The sequence below is a fragment of the Papio anubis genome, chromosome 2 (assembly GCF_008728515.1).
Source record: "Papio anubis isolate 15944 chromosome 2, Panubis1.0, whole genome shotgun sequence".
Taxonomy (NCBI): domain Eukaryota; kingdom Metazoa; phylum Chordata; class Mammalia; order Primates; family Cercopithecidae; genus Papio; species Papio anubis.
In genome coordinates, this window is record NC_044977.1 from 193,256,035 (window position 1) to 193,273,190 (window position 17,156).

At 49.1% G+C, this 17,156-nt stretch overlaps 1 protein-coding gene across 1 annotated transcript in view; it reads right to left on the minus strand.

Annotated features, from left to right (window-relative positions):
* Window positions 1-10,243: 10,243 nt before the first annotated feature.
* Window positions 10,244-17,156, minus strand: part of RUBCN (rubicon autophagy regulator) — a 58,520-nt gene continuing 51,607 nt past the window's right edge. Inside the window, 8 exon segments of the mRNA XM_031663968.1 lie at window positions 10,244-13,496; window positions 13,722-13,815; window positions 15,075-15,228; window positions 15,667-15,728; window positions 15,863-15,881; window positions 16,406-16,544; window positions 16,547-16,624; window positions 17,081-17,145. Coding sequence (XP_031519828.1) covers window positions 13,318-13,496; window positions 13,722-13,815; window positions 15,075-15,228; window positions 15,667-15,728; window positions 15,863-15,881; window positions 16,406-16,544; window positions 16,547-16,624; window positions 17,081-17,145 — 790 coding nt within the window. The 3' untranslated portion in view covers window positions 10,244-13,317.

Genomic DNA, 17,156 nt, shown 5'->3' on the forward strand with positions numbered 1-17,156 from the left:
TTTTTACAATCTATCCATCTGACAAAGGGCTAATATCCAGAATTTACAAGGAACTTAAGTAAATTTACAAGAAGAAAACAAACCATCCCATCAGAAAGTGTGCAAAGCATATGAACAGACACTTCTCAAGACATTTATGCAGCCAACAAACATGAAAAAAAACTCATCATCACTGATCATTAGAGAAACGCAAATCACAACCACAATGAGATACCATCTCACTCCAGGTGGAATGGCAATCATTATAAAGTCAGGAAACAACAGGTGCTGGAGAGGATGTGGAGAAATAGGAACACTTTTACACTGTTGGTGGGACTGTAAACTAGTTCAACCATTGTGGAAGACAGTGTGGCGATTCCTCAAGGATCTAGCACTAGAAATACCATTTGACCCAGCCAGCCCATTACTGGGTATATGCCCAAAGGATTATAAATCATGCTGCTATAAAGACACATGCACACATACATTTGTTTGCTTATTTATTTATTTATTTATTTTTGATACAGTCTTGCTCTGTCACCAGGCTGGAGTGCAATGGCATAGTCTCGGCTCACTGCAACCTCCATCTCCCAGGTTCAAGTGATTCTCCTGCCTCAGCCTCCCGAGTAGCTGGAACCACAGGCACACACCACCACGCCTGGCTAATTTTTTGCATTTTACTAGAGACGGGGTTTCACCATGTTGGCCAGGATGGTCTCGATCTCCTGACCTTGTGATCCACCCGCCTCAGCCTCCCAAAGTGCTGGGATTACAGGCGTGAGCCATCGTGCCCATCCCCAAGCACACATATGTTTATTGCAGCACTATTCACAATAGCAAAGATTTGGAACCTACCCAAATGTCCATCAATGATAGACTGGATAAAGAAAATGTGGCACATATACACTATGGAATACTATACAGCCATAAAAAAGGATGAGTTCATGTCCTTTGCAGGGACATGGATGAAGCTGGAAACCATCATTCTCAGCAAACTATCACAGGAATAGAAAACCAAAGACCGCATGTTCTCACTCATAAGTGGGAGTTGAACAATGAGAACACATGGACAAGGGAGGGGAACATCACACACTGGGGCCTGTCAGGGGGTGGGGGCTGGGGCAGGGAGAGCATTAGGAGAAATGCCCAACGGAGCTGACGGGTTGATGGGTGCAGCAAACACCACGGCATGTACATACCTATGAAACAAACCTGCATGTTCTGCACATGTATCCCAGAATTTAAAGTATAATAATAATAAATAATAATTCAAATTGAGAGAATGTTGATATCAACTGCTCCCTGAGCCACATGGAAAGCTGTATCTTCTGCAGGCTGCTGAGACATGTTTCTGTAAGAGGGGTCCTGAAAGGCTTTCTCCTGCAATAGGGATGGCCCTTGGCAAGGAAGCCACTGTCCTTGGGCACACAGACAGGGCTCCTTCAGCAGGCAGCAGATAGATATGCAATGCAGGCCTTGGTTTTTTGGGATGGTTCCAATGTAGCACTGGATACGTCTGTCCAATTCTGGGGTTTGTTCATAGGAAACCCATGTGCCAGCAAATCTATGTCACATTCTCCAGTATCACCTTTATAAGGAATAAAGTCAATTTATTGTTCTTTAAAAAGAAAGAAAGAAACGTAGTCATGACTGTAGCTTGGCTGTCACTCAGGTGCAGGCTGTCACTCAGCTGCAAGCTGTCACTCAGGTGCAAGTGAATGGTGGATGTGGCCGCGTGGCTCCACCCACTGAGCCATAATCGCTGTCACTCAGGTGCAAGCTGTCACTCAACATGCAAGCTGTCACTCAGGTGCAAGTGAATGGTGGATGTGACCGCGTGGCTCCACCCACTGAGCCATAATCGCTGTCACTCAGATGCAAGCTGTCATTCAACATGCAAGCTGTCACTCAACATGCAAGCCGTCACTCAGATACAAGTGAATGGTGGATGTGGCTGCGCAGCTCCATGCACTGATCCATAATCCCCACAAATGTCCAGGGCAGACCCAGCTCTCACCAGGGCAAATGCTCCACAACCCAATACACTTGTTTCTGTTGTGTTGCTGTTTGGAAATTCCCTCTCCTATTTCCCACCTCCCTCTTTTCCGTTCTCGTTCCCTTTTCCCTGCTCCTATTTGTTTCCCTCAGTTCCGCCTAATACCCCGTGGTGTCACCCTAGCCCTTTCCTCTACCCGCTCCAGCCTTACTACCCCCAACGTCCCACACCCCAGGAAACACCACATTCTGCCTCTACCTCCGAGCTCTTTCCCCTGTTCTCACTGCCCTGGGTCAGCCCTTTGCGGGAGCTCCTCTTTCCTCTCTTGATTTATTGTCATCTGGCTAACCTCTAATCCTGTAAGATCTAGCTCGAATCTCTTTCGAGAAGTATTTTCTGAATCCAAGGAGGACCTAAAAGCCATTCTGCTGGCCTCCCAGAGCTGAATCTCCCATCTCACGCTTACCCCTCCCCGGATTATATTAAAATTATAAGTCATTTAAAATCCTTTTGGAACAAGACAGGGTATGAGTAAAAAAGAAATACTCAATAACTGAACATTATTTGTGTACACATACTACTTGATTTCTTTAACAATACATTGCAAGAAATAAAAAGATGGAGACATATGGCTGGGCGCGGTGGCTCACGCCTGTAATCGCAGCACTTGGGAGGCCGAGGCGGGTGGATCACCTGAGGTCGGGAGTTTGAGACCAGCCTGGCCAACATGGTGAAACCCCGTCTCTACTAAAAATACAAAACTTAGCCGGGTGTGGTGGCGGCGCCTGTAGTCCCAGCTTCTCGGGAGGCTGAGGCAGGAGAATCTCTTGAACCCGGGAGGAGGAGGTTGTAGTGAGCCAAGACCGCACCACTGCTCTCCAGCCTGGGTGACAGAGTGAGAGTCCATCTCAAAAAAAAAAAAAAAAAAAAAAAAAGATGGAGACACACTAACCAGTTACGGTGTATGGAACATTATGGTTTTGTAAGACTGTAAAAAGAGAGGTAATTGGGGCAAGGGGACTAAATACCAGCTGCTATGAAGTGATTACTCTTAGCTTTTTAGGCATGATAATGGTTTCATGGTTTGTTAGAGTCCTTATCTTTTAGAGATACATAAATGAGTATCCCCAAAATATGTACAGATATTTTATACCTGAAATGTGTACAGATGAAATAATGAGATGTCTGAGATCTGCTTCAAAATAATCTTGGTGGGTGAGGTGGGTGAGGGTATAAAGGAAACCAAGTGGGCTGTGAGCTGGTCACTACCGGATGAAGAGCACCTGGGGGTTCAGCATACGGCTCTCAATATCTTTATCTATGCTTGCAACTTTCTGTAATTAATAAAACAATTCCCATCTTTAGTCCCTGTGGAAGCTGCAGGGCCCTCCTCGCGGGGCAGGGTTGTAGTGGCTGATCTGGCATTTAAGGCTCCTTATGGTCCAACTTCCCCTCTACCTATCAGGTTGTTCCTTGAGCACCTTCAAAGATCCCCCCTCCTCTGTGTGTCCCAGTTGTCTGAACGTCATTTCCAATTCCAGCTTTGTGATTGTGTTTCCTGTTGCTCTCCTGATCCCTGTCCCCAGAGGCCCTTCCTGCTTCTGTCCACGGATCTAAATCCCACCCAGCCTGTGGGAATCAGCTCCGGAACCAGAGGCTGCGGGGGCTGCTCCTGATCGCTCAGGCCTCCTTTCCCTGCCCCTTCTCTGTCTTTCTCATTCACTCTGGATAACGCAGTGGTTAAGAGCAGGGTTTGGGTGCCAGGCTGCCTGGATTTGAACCCAAGCTCCATTGCCACTGGCTGTGTCACTTTGATCAAGTTACTTAAACTCTCTGTGCTCAGTTATTTCTGTAGAATGGAAATAATGGGCCCACCTCATAGAATGGTTGGGAGATCAGAACTATACACGTGAAGAATTTAGAGTAGTGCCTGGCACGTGGTAAACACTCCATATCTAATACTTTCATTTATCTAGGTCCTATGTTATAACTAAGTTATAAATTCCTAAAAGGCAGGAGCTGCCACCAAGCACTGAGGTGAACACACATGGTTGATGAAAAGAATCCCACACCCCTGACTTGAATCAGAGAAGCAAAGTCAATGTTGGACTGTCCCCGTCACTGCCGCCTCTTTTGTCCTTTCACCAGAGTACTTTGTCTGCCAGCAACAAAAACTGACTACAGCTAATTTAAGCAGAAAAAGGAATACACTGGCCAGGTGTGGTGGCTCACGCCTGTAATCCCAGCACTTTGGGAAGCCGAGGTGAGCACATTGCTTGAGCCAAGGAATTCGAGACCAGCCTGGGCAACATAGTGAAACCCTATGTCTATATTAAAAAATAAAAAGGAGCCGGGGTGGGGATGTGCGTCTGAAGTCCCAGCTGCTTGGGGATCTGAGGTGGGAGGATCACTTGAGCCTGGGGGTTGAGGCTGCAGTGAGCCCAAGATGACGCTACTGTGTTCCAGCCTGGGCGGCAGAGCGAGACCCTGTCAACCAAAACAACAACGACAACAAAAAAACTTAAAAAGTTGTGAAGGGAAAGCTATAGATTTGAAGGGAAGGCTACAGAACTAGGCTCAGAACAGGATAGGAAACTGGCAGCCCCAGGTCCAGGAGACCCGTAGGGAGAGTCTCATCACCATGCCACACACCCAGGATCCAGGAGTGACAGTGTCATCACCATACACACACACCCAGAGTCCGAGGCCGTGGAGGACAGTGTCATCACCATGCCACACACCCAGAGTCCGGGAGGCCGGAGTGACAGTGTCATCACCATGCCGGACACCCAGAGTCCAGGAGGCCGGAGTGACAGTGTCATCACCATGCCACACACACCCAGGATCCAGGAGGACAGTGTCATCACCATGCCGGACACCCAGAGTCCAGGAGGCCGGAGTGACAGTGTCATCACCATGCCATTACACCCAGAGTCCGGAGGCCGGAGTGACAGTGGCCATCACTACACACACCCAGGATCCAGGAGGCCGGAGGACAGTGCCATCACCATGCCACACACCCAGAGTCCGGGAGGCCGGAGGACAGTGCCACCATGCCACACACCCAGGAGTCCCGAGGCCGAGGACAGTGTCATCACCTGTGCCACACACCCAGGATCCGGAGGCCGGAGGACAGTGTCATCACCATGCCACACACCCAGAGTCCGGGAGGCCGAGGACAGTGTCAATACCATGCCACACCCAGAGTCCAGGAGGCCGGAGTGACAGTGTCATCACCATGCCGGACACCCAGAGTCCAGGAGGCCGGAGTGACAGTGTCATCACCATGCCACACACCCAGGATCCAGGAGTGACAGTGTCATCACCATGCCGGACACCCAGAGTCCAGGGAGGGCCGGAGGACAGTGCTCGGTCACCCATGCCGACACCCAGAGTCCAGGAGGCCGGAGGACAGTAACATCACCATGCCGGACACACCCAGAGTCCAGAGGCCGAGGACAGTGTCATCACCATGCCGGACACCCAGAGTCCAGGAGGCCGGAGTGACAGTGTCATCACCATGCCGGACACCCAGAGTCCGGGAGGCCGGAGTGACAGTGTCATCACCATGCTGGAACAAGCAAGTGCCAGCCCATCTTTTCGCACATTGTTTTATTTCCTCAAGGTCCAAATTCTAGGGAATGAATTCAGGCAATCCAGCTTGATCCATATGCCAAACCCTTGGCGATAGGTTTTAAAAAAAACAATTGTTGGCCAGACACAGTGGCTCATGCCTGTAATCCCAGCACTTTGGGAGGCTGAGGCAGGTGGATCACCTGAGGTCAGGAGTTCGAGACCAGCCTGGCCAACATGGTGAAATCCCTTCTCTACTAGAAATACAAAAATTAGCCAGGTGTGATGGCGTGCACCTGTGGTCCCAGCTACTCAGGAAGGTGAGGCATGAGAATCGCTTGAACCCGGAGGTGGAGGCTGCAGTGAGCCAAGATCGCTCCACTGCACTCCAGCCTGGGTGACAAAGCGAGACTCCGTTTAAAAAAAAAAAAAAGTTTCTGATAAAGTGTTTCTGGGGAAAAATGTTACGTAAGGAGTGAAGAGAGGGTTTACTCTGTTCTCTGAGACTCGTGAGTTCACTGGGCACATAGTGGAAAGAATGCAGGCTAGGTAAATATTTCTGTTTGGCCGGTCACCTCCGCCTTTTCAGTTGTAAGACTTTACTTGTACTTGGGTCTGAAGAAGGGTAGCGAGGGCCAGTACACGCTACTGAAGGGGTGACTCTGTTTACAGGTGCTTATGGCGGGAGCTCCAGGCCAGTCTGTTAGTGCTGTTTGTAGTGTTTGGAAGAGTCTGGGAACCTTCTGCAAAAGTGTTCAGGTGGCCGTTGCTTGAACCTTCCACTCTAAAACCTGACCTTCAAGAAAGCTTTTCTTAAGTCCTATGAGCCCTCTGCCTCCTACCCTCACTCCTGCCCCAGCCTTCCCAGAGACCCTGATGAGTATGAGCCTACCTTGGAAGCCAGAGTTCCTCCAGGACTAAGGTGATGCTGAGAATCCTACAAAAGATCAAGGACAAAAACCGAGGTCTCGAAGCCTGGATTTTCAGGGTTTGCATACATTCTCAGGTGCCCTCTCCCTGTGTGCTCTCGGGGCAGCGGGGCTGACAGAGGCACCCATTTGTAGCAGAACTGGGGTGAGGCTGAGGGGATTGGAAAGGCAGGAACAACGGATATTTTCTGGGTCAACACGGGTCAGCTTACCTTGTGCAGAAGGACGTCTCAGGGATATTTTAAAGCAGGCTTTGTCTTGACTACCCTTCAATTCAGATATACTTTTGTACATTCCCTCTGTATTTCAAGGAAAAGAATTTTTTCTCAAAACACCTCTAAAATTAACTCTTTAATTTATGGAAAATGAGTCATTTACAGCTAATTTAGTAAGCAGATAAGGGGAAAAAGTATTCCACACTCCCACCATTCTAACAGAACCACACTTATTTTTATGTATTTGTTTTCCTTATGTATTTTTTACAATCATATTTTTGCATAACTGTAATTATGATGTACATATGCTTTTTATAGATGTAAACTTCTTAATCTGGAATAATTTTAGATCTGCAGTAAAGTTGCAAAGATAGTACACGATTTGTCACATAGCCCTCACCCGATTTCAGCTCTCCCTAATGTTAACCCATCTTACATTACTGCAGTACTGGACATTTCCCAAAACTAACGAACCAACATTGGTACGTTACTTTAAACTCCAAATTGTATTCAGATTTTGCCAGTTTTTTCACTAATGTCCTGTCTCCATTTTGGGATCCCACATGGCATTCAGCCATCGTATCTGCTTAGTTTCCTCTCACCTGTGACGGCCTCTCTCTTTCCTTGTTTTCATGACCTTGGCAATTTTGAGTATGGTCAAGTGTTTTGTAGAAAGTTCCTCGAAGTTTGCTCATTTGTTTATGTTGTTTGTTGTTTTTCTCATGATTACACTAAGGTTATGGGTTTCTGAAAGAATGTCAGGGAAGACGTACTCCTTTCATTGTATCAGTAGGTACATGACATCCAATGACATCTTTGGTGATGTTAACCTTGATTACTTGGTTAAGGTTGTGTTAGCTCTCTCTACTGTAAAGTTGCTATTTTCCTCTTTCTATATCCTTTTATTAAAAAGTGAATCACTAATTCCAGTCTGCCCTCAATGGGAGAAGGAATTAAACTCTACCTCCTGGGAGAAGTTATATATTTTGTTTAGAATTCTTCTGTGAGAATTTATTTATTCAGTCATTTATTTATGTAAGTATGGACTAATAAATATATATTTGACATACATTTTTTCTAACTTTTTCTCACATAACGTTGTGTTACAAGACTTTTTCCCCATGTTACTATCATAATTTATTTTTTTGTTTGAGCCAGAGTCTCGCTCTGTTGCCCAGGCTGGAGTGCAGTGGTGCGATCTCGGCTCACTGCAACCTCTGCCTCCCGGGTTCAAGCAATTCTCCTGTCTCAACCTCCCGAGTAGCTGGGATTACAGGCACCCGCCACCATGCTCAGCTAGCTTTTGTATTTTTAGTAGAGACAGGGTTTCACCATGTTAGCCAGGATGGTCTCAACCTCTTGACTTCATGATCCACCCGCCTCGGCCTCCCAAAGTGCTGGGATTACAGACATAAGCCACCATGCGTGGCTTACTATCACAATTTTTATAACTGTAATTTTGATGGTTGCATTTATTTTTTATATTTTCCATTAACTGTTTACCCTTATAAATTATGCTCCAGTAAACATCTTTAAACAATATTCTGTGCTTCTCTGTACTCTCAGCTCTGGCATGGTGTCTGGAACACAGAGGCATCTATAGATGTTTGGGATTGACAGATGATTGAATGAGTAAGTAAATGCTGGGCTGCCATTGTGAGTCAGTGGTCCTTGTTTTCCTCTTTAACAGTCTTTTCAATCTTGGAATATGATCATCTAAAATCTAAGTTAAATGTTGGGAACAGAAGTTTGGGAACTTACTGGAAATCAAGTTTTGGCTTCCTGTGAACTACACCAGTTTGTAACAGTGAACAAAGGGCCTTAGAACAAAGTAAAGGTTTTGTATTGTAAGCTATTTTCCTATCTCTAGTTGAAAAACATTTGAACATTTTATCAACTTCAGCAGTCTTTCACATGGCTTTTTCATTCTCCTCTCAGTTTAAATTGTAAATATGAAGATTTTTAAATATGTAGTGTGTGTTTACAACATATAAATACCATCTTATCTCCTGGTTTAGTCCCTGGCAAGGAAAGAGCTGGCAGTTTAATAATAAAGTGACTGAAGGACATTTGGGATATGTGTCCTCTGATGATGACTGCTGGACAAACACAACAGGAGCAATTGCAGACAAAGTAGCTGAGGGAGAAGACGGGAGATGAGGACACGCTCACCACTGCAGAGACTTGGTGAGCACTAACAGGGGAGGCAGAGGCAGGTCACAATCCCGCCCCTCATGCCACAGTATGCTGCTTTTTTTTTTTTGAGGCAGGGTCTTGGCTCACTACAGCCCTCGCCTTCCAGGTTCAAGCGATTCTCATGATTCAGCCTCCCGAGTAGCTGGGATTACAAGCACACGCCACCATGCTTGGCTAATTTTTGTATTTTTGTAGAGATGAGGTTTTGTCATGTTAGCCAGGCTGGTCTCGAATTCCCGACCTCAGGTGATCCGCCTGCCTTGGTCTCCCCAAAGTGCTGGATGACAGGCATGGGCCACTACGCCCGGCCCCTCAAAGTGCTGGATGACAGTCGTGAGCCAACGTGCCCGGCCCCTCATCCCACAAGGTGCTTCTCGTCATTCTTGTTCCACTGAGGAGCAGGGAGGAAAATAATGTATGATGAAGAACAGCTGAATTTGTGTGCTAGTGGCAGAAAAGTAATGAGAGATTTATTTTTGGGAAAAACATCAACAGAACTTGATGACAGGGAGTAGGAAGGAGACAATATGTGACGAGCTCAGTGTGCCACTTACAGAGGAAGTTGAAGACAATTTTCAAACCTGGGTGACTAATGGTTAGGTTTTGGGAAATATGATATTTATGCTGGTTTTAGACACACTGGTTGGAGATGACACGGGAAATACGGTATTTATGCTGGTTTTAGACACGCAGGCTTGGAGATGACACGGGAAATACGGTATTTATGCTGGTTTTAGACACGCTGGTTGGAGATGACACGGGAAATATGGTATTTATGCTGGGTTTAGACACGCTGGCTTGGAAATGACAAGGGAAATACAGTATTTATGCTGGTTTTAGACACGCTGGTTGGAGATGACATGGGAAAATGATGTTTATGCTGGTTTTAGACATGCTGGTTGGAGATGACAAGGGGACATTTAAGGGCAAATGTTTATGCTGAGTTTTAGACATGCTAGAGTTGGAGATGACAGTGGGCCAAGAGTACGAGTATTTATGCTAGGTTTTAGACACATGAAGCTTGGAGACTGAAGCATCTAAGGCAAATACGGTATTTATGCAGAGTTTTACACACGAGGCTTGGAGATGACAACTAGGACAATACGGTATTTATGCTGGTTTTAGCACATGCGGCTTGGAGATGACACGGGAAATACAGAGTATTTATGCTGGTTCGTTAGACACGGTCGGTTGGCAAGTTAGTGACGCAGCCACTCCACCCCACTTTCCTTGATGTGTGTGGTCCCATTTGCTTTACGTTGTAAAGGAAACCTTCTCAATGTTCAGATATACCTGCTGTACAGTGGACACAATGCCATTTCTTGACAGTCAAGGAAGGCTAACCAAAGACAGAATTTCATTTCCTTAGTTTATTAAAGATGACAATGAACTGCCAGACTGTGCAAGAACCACGGCAGGTGGAAAGCCAGTTCAGAGCACAGGCTGCACACACAGAACATCTCTACTGAGACTCGCGCTTCTTCTATGGTAATTCAACAAGAGCTCTAAATCCTTGGCAGAGAACGTCAAAACAGCCTCATTTAAGTGGAAGATATTTGTCTTCCACTTTTCTGCTATGTCTTGAATCTTGTCTCCACCTGGTAAGCAACCTACGTTTTTTTCTTTCCCTTTACTTAGAGAAAGAACACTACCCTCACCTTTGTTTAGAAGGAATTCTCTTCAGTGCATTCAAAGCTTCTCCCCGCAACAGCAGGGGATTTTCAGATACTGACAAGTTGCAAAGTGCTTCCAAAACATCCCATCCTCTACCCGCTTTCTCCCTCTTGAATAAATAAATAAATGGGTATTTGGACGGTGATGGCAGCAGCGTGTCAGAGTCACTAAAACACGCACGATCTAAAGGGATGGGGTGCAGTTGAGGGAGATGGAGAAAAGTAAGTGACAAGTCAGGAGCCTGTGAGACTGTTGAGTTCGGCTTCAGAAGCTGTCAGCATTTTCATCCTTTGATCCTGTGCTGATGAGAAACAGGCGGGACAAGAGAGCACATCTCCAACGACCTGGAGAGGGAGCTGGATGTGTCACTTTTTTATTTTCGTTTTGAGACGGAGTCTCGCTCTGTCACCCAGGCTGGAGTGCAGTGGTGCGATCTCGGCTCACTGCAACCTCCACCTCCTGGGTTCAAGCGATTCTCCTGCCTCAGCCTCCCAAGTAGCTGGGATTACAGGTGCCCGCCACCATGCCTGGTGAATTTTTGTATTTTTGGAAGAGACGGGGTTTCACCACATTGGCCAGGCTGGTCTCAAACTTCTGACCTTAAGATCTACCCGCCTCGGCCTCCCAAAGTGCTGGGATTACAGGCGTGAGCCACCATGCCTGGCCTGGATGTGTAATTTAAACCAAACCTGGAAGGGGAGCTCACCATTTTTATAAACCCCTGGGTCTGGACCTGGGACCGAACCCCTATTGAAACCTGAGTTCCGTGAAGCTCCCTGAAGGGCCCGGGCCTTCCAGTCAGCCCTTCAAAACTGCGGCCTTGGCCTTTAGAGCCTCACTGTGAACAGAAGGGAGAACAGCTCCAGGGTCTTGTAGCCCAGCGTGGCTTTCAGATCCCAACTCTGAGGCAGAGGAACCAAGAGCAGGGGCCGGTTCCCACACGTTCCCTCTCGTGCTGGTGGAGCCTCAGCCCTGGCCATCACCTTAAGGCCTCTCCCACCTCCCTGGGAGATTCCTTCTTACCGCCAGCTCAGGCTCTCATCAGCTTCCACCAACCACAGGCCCCCTTCTGTTCAGCTTCCAGGGACAGCGCCCACGCCCATTGTTCTCCTACCAGCAGGCAACTACAGGAAGACGGGCCCACGGGCAGAATTCAGTCCCAGAACAGAAATGCTGCAGGCTTTAGTTCACAGAGCTGCCCGCTCTTGGGGAAGCCACTTTGACCAGTGTTTTCACAGAGGTTAGAAGGTGCATCAACTTGAGGAACATCACAAACACACACATGGTCCCATCCAAGGACTTCGCCGTCAACACACACATTAACAGAGGGAGGCAGTACACTAAAACCAGCACTATCGAAAGGACTTTGCCGTCAACACACACATTAACGGGGGGCAGGGCGCACACTAAAACCAGCACTATCAAATGGGCAACTGAACAGATAAACATCACCAGGCTACACAGAGTTAAGTGCATAATTGGCATAAAGGCTCTTGTTATCCCAAGAACACAGAACATTCACACTCACATCCACAAACTGGCGAGTTCTGTAACAGCACTAATAGCAGGAAGCTTTTCTCCAACTTTGACCACAGAAGCTAAGGCAAGAGCGACTCGGACACCAGGGAAGGACGCAGCTCTGCTGCACAAGTGGGGAGAGAAGGGAGTTGGGTTGTACTTTCACTGGGAACCACAATGACCATCGAACAGATGACAGAGTGGTCAGGGACACACTGAGAAGAGGGTGGGTGGGGGTTCCTGTCCTCACCTTAGGATGGCATCAGGGACTTGCCTGAGCTTCAAAGATCATACCTGCACCAAAAAGCCAGGTTAACTAAAAGAGACCTTAACACCTAAGAGGGGCCGACAGCCCCTGTGAGTAAGTGCTCCTTCAGCAAGAGCTGCCGCCTCACGTATGCTTGTGGCATAAGGCTGCAGACGAGCCTGGCCTAAGCATCAGTTCTGTTCTTTGCTTCAAGCTCACCAGGGCAGATGAAGAAAGTCAGCTTCTGGCATCATCTATACTTCGAATATTCCAAACGGGAAATCCCAGCAACACAGGGACATTCACGGCTGCCTCTCTGAGGTCTCTGAGGAGTCCAGGATAGTCATGATTGTTGTGTGGCCCCCAAAATACCCAAATAAGCGGACAAAATGCCCACGACGTAGTCTCATTCTCTGCTGCTTCTCCTCGGGGCACGGTCTGACCCCAGTCCAGGACAGGGAGCGAGAGAACGCCACCGTTTCAGCAGCAGGAGGAGAGGTGGCTGAGAAAGGCCTGGCTCAGAAGCTCCAGAACAAAAACAAAGGAAAATTGGAAAAGATACTTGACATGCAGGTGAAACCAGGTCTGGTTCTAGAGGAGAAGAAACCAGGTCTGGTTCTAGAGGAGAAGAAACCAGGTCTGGTTCTAGAGGAGAAGAAACCAGGTCTGGTTCTAGAGGAGAAGGCCACAGACGCTGGAAGAACTGGGTCTTGCTGTCTCTTCCCCTGACAGAGGCACTAGAAGCTTCACTGAAGGACCCACATGTCAGTTCTGATGAAAACACCTGGAACTTACAAATTACCTGTCACCACAGACTCTGGACCCATCAACCTACCAAAGGCTGACTGCACATGGACGTCAGACAAGTCAGTAAAAAAAAATGATAATTAAAAAAAAGAAGCAGCCCCAGGTGGGGCAAGTCCTTCAAAGAGTGGCTCAGTTCTGCAATATGTGTGGCCCCGGCCCAGACAGGGGCTTCACGTGCTTTCCTCAGGTGACCTCCAGGACGGCGGCTTCCAGGGCCAACGCTTCGGCGGGCTCCTCCTCGTAGTCCGACAGGTAAGACTCCAGGCTCTGCCTGGCCAGCGCCTCCCGCCGGGCCTGTAGCCGCTCGCAGCGCGGACAGCTTCCAGACTTGAAGCAGGCTTTATGGTAACACGCTTTACACTCTGCTCAGGTTGGGAAGGTGGGAGAGAGAAGAAAACAATTTGTATTATCTCCAGCTAGAGGTCCGTTGCTGCCACAGCCCCTTCTCGCCACCAAGGTGCAGTGTCCCCTGGGGAGGCCCTGTGAGGTGCTGAGTGGCACCGAACTCTTGCTAACAGGGGTGGCTCTGGGGAATCAAGGAGCCCTGTGTTCAGGCTCACTTGCCCGACGCCTGCACCTGCCCTCACCTTCACAGGTCCGGCACTTATGGAGCTCAAAGGGAAAGATGATGTCATCCTCATTCTGACAGAACTCACAGATGAAGCCCTTGGCTTGGCAGAGCTGGGGAGGAAAAACACAGATGGCAACATGAGGAGCGGCACATCAGGAACTGGCACGGGAGGGTGAACACCAAGGACGGGAGTGGTCTGCAGGGCTCTGCTGCCCACAGGGAGGAGGCCTGGGCTGGACTCAGAAGCATGAAAGCTAAACTAGGGCCAGGGCTGGGCTGGGTTAGACACAGCTTTAGGCAGGAGATCAGACAGGCACTAGCCACAGAAGCTCTGACCCCTGGCGTGGCTCTCCGTAAGAGAGGAAAAGGAGGAAATGGCGCCACAAAGGGCTTCCTAAGCCGACAGTCCCATCTGGGTTGCGATTTATTTCAGAAAAGGAACCACAACCAATTAAGATCAAATGTGGAGACAAGGCTGTTCCTCAAATACAGCACCCAGCCTGGAGTCCGCTTATAGTGAAGTATTTCCAGTTCCTTCCAGACACACAGGGTTCCCTACCTATGCCCAGCTCTAATTCTGGGACTGTCACAGGAACATAAACTGGGCATAGTCTAAGACAGGAAGATCGAAAAGTATAATTTCTGCATTTTTTACATGTTGAGTAGATCACAATAACGATGTATGTTTGTGGAACACATAAATATACAAAACGATGTCACACAAATTAGGATAACAAACGAAGGCCGAGGGTAGAAGCTCTCCAGATTCGAATCCAGAGTTCTCCTCTCACATCATGACAATTCCTTTCTTTTTCTTGTGGGGGATGGAGTCTTGCTTTTGTCGCCCAGGCTGGAGTGCAGTGGCGTGCTCTTGGCTCACTGCAACCTCTGCCTCCTGGGTTCAAGCGATTCTCCTGCCTCAGCCTCCCGAGTAGCTGGGATTACAGGCCATCATGCCCAGCTAATTTTTGTATTTTAGTAGAGATGGGGTTTCATCATGTTGGTCAGGCTGGTCTTAAACTTCTGACCTCAGGTGACCCACCCACCTCAGCCTCCCAAAGTGCTGAGATGACAGGCCTGAGCCACTGTGCCCGGCCGACAATTCTTTAGTGAAAGTCTACTCAGTCCTGCCCAGAGCTACCCAGGGCCACAGCCAGCACCAGCTCCTCTCCTCACTCGAGGTTCTTTAGATCGGGGTGCTCTGGCTACTCTCCAGGCTAAGGAACAGCAGTCCTTTCCAGTTCCTCTCCCAGTGCTGACTGGCTGCTTCAACTTCCTCGAGCTAAGTGGCCAGAACCCCAGGTCCACCCCACTTCCTATAACCCTAAAAGCAAGGGCTCAGCTGCATGCCACAGTGAGACCTTCTCACCATGCATCTCTCCACATGGGCAGCCCCTGCCCTGGTGAGCTCAGCAAGCCGGGGCCCCAGCTCCCCCTTCCTGGTCGCCGTCAGATCATTCAGTGAGTACAGGTGGAGGTCCTCCGTCAGGTGGCCCGGGACTGTGTCAAAGGAATCCAGAAGCCTACGGGGAGTGACAGGAGGCAGGGGAGGGAATGAACAGTGCGTGTGCCACGTCGTAGTAGAAGGATCCCTATCCAGAAACTGCAGAAAGTAACAAGGGTGGGCAACGATCGGCCAGCCCAGTGTTCCAGGCCACCCCAGCCGTTCCACACTACTAGGTGTCTGGATGGCAGAAGTGACTATAGACTCCTGCAGAGTGGTCCGCGTGGGATCCAGCCTGCTACGAGCAGCGGCCTGCCCTGGATGGAATGACCACAGATTCCCCCTCCAGAGAGAAGGACACAGATACAGTTACTGCTGTGGCCTCTCGTTTACCACTTTACATTTCTTCAAAATCTCTCTACTCTCCTCCGTTACATAACAAGAGCCGAGTGCTGGGATGTGTCCCTTTCGGAGACAGCAACGTGGCCAGAGGGCTCTGGCTCCACAAAGGACTTACTCCTTGGCCAGTCGACAAGTCTTGAACATGTTCTTCATGTGACACAGCTGGACCCGCAGCAGCTGAAAAGAAAGAGGTGGGGGCAGGAGTGGGAGGGGGATGTGAGAAGAGGAATCCAGTGCGGGAAGCCCAGGGCCTTTAAACCCTGGAGGTCTAGAAACCTTGCATGCTGCAGCCAGAGCAGACTGTCCTATGCTCTAACTCGCTCTAATTCACTCTGACAACTGGCTTCAGAGTGCTCTCTGCTCAGGGAAGGCCCCTCCGACAGGTCTGTCTGCCGCCACATAGGCAGACTGGGGCAGAGGAGCACTCTGAAACTCCAGCTTCTCACTAGCTACCCTATTCCTCATTCACTCATGCTTTCAGTGAAGGAAGAAATTCCGCTTTTGCCATCGAGTGCTATCTACAGCTTCATAGCTGCCATTGCCAGGTTTGAGGCTCCAACTAGACAGATACCTGGGAAATGGGAAGAGATTAAGAAAGTACATAGGGAGGGCATGAATGGAGACGGTTACAGCTTTGACACTGCGATGACAAGAAGTGTGGTAATTGTGGGAAGCCCTGTATAACCAGGGGAAGGGACGAGGGAAGGAGATGAGGGGAGGGGACGGACGGAGGGGGAGGGGGGATGGGAGGGGAGTGGATCAGGGAGGGGATGGAGGGGGGAATGGACCAGGGAATGGGGAGGGGACGAATGGAGGGGGGACCAGGGACCAGGGACGGGAGGAGGAAGGAAGACCTGAGGTGCCTGGTCTTGAATGGATCTGACTGGAGCACGTTGAAGAGAGGATCATTCCAGATCTTAATGAGCAGGTCCTTGGAGAAATTGCTGACGTAGTACTTGCCGAAGTCCCACTTCCGCAGAAGCCGGCTGGGATGACCATCTGTGCATTCTCATGGCAGCACTGGCAGAAGTACTTGCCCAGGTACTCACAGTACCGCAGTCGCTTGATATAATCTGGAAAAACCGGAAAGCCAGAAAGCCAGATGTAACTTTCCCACCTACAAACTGGGAAGGTGGCTCTGCTCTTCCCTTGAAAGGGTGGAAAGGGACGGCCAATGGCCTCTAGCAACCTCTGTCTGAGTTCCCCAGAGCTCGCCGAAATCCAGAGTGGAGCCTGGGGTAATGTCCCACCTTGGAGGCCCTGAGGAAATAAAACCAGCCGCAGTTGGTAAGATCCAGCCTTACCAGCTGGCTGGAACTACCCAACTTTCCACAGTATACAGGCCTGGCCATGCGCTCCCAGAAATCATTTCCCTCCGATCGCCAGCACTCTCGCCTACTACGAACCTTTCTTTCTCCTTCCCTACTTCTGCCACCTCCTGTACAGCCTTTGACACGCCACCTCTCCCTACATGTGGGGGAGGGTACAGAGCCTCTGGAGGCAGCGTGGTGGGAAGGGAAGGCACTCACCAGGGTCAGTCCGGATGCCACATCCTGCACAGCGGTAATTCTGCTTGGCGACGGCAATTTTCCTCCTGAGGAAGGA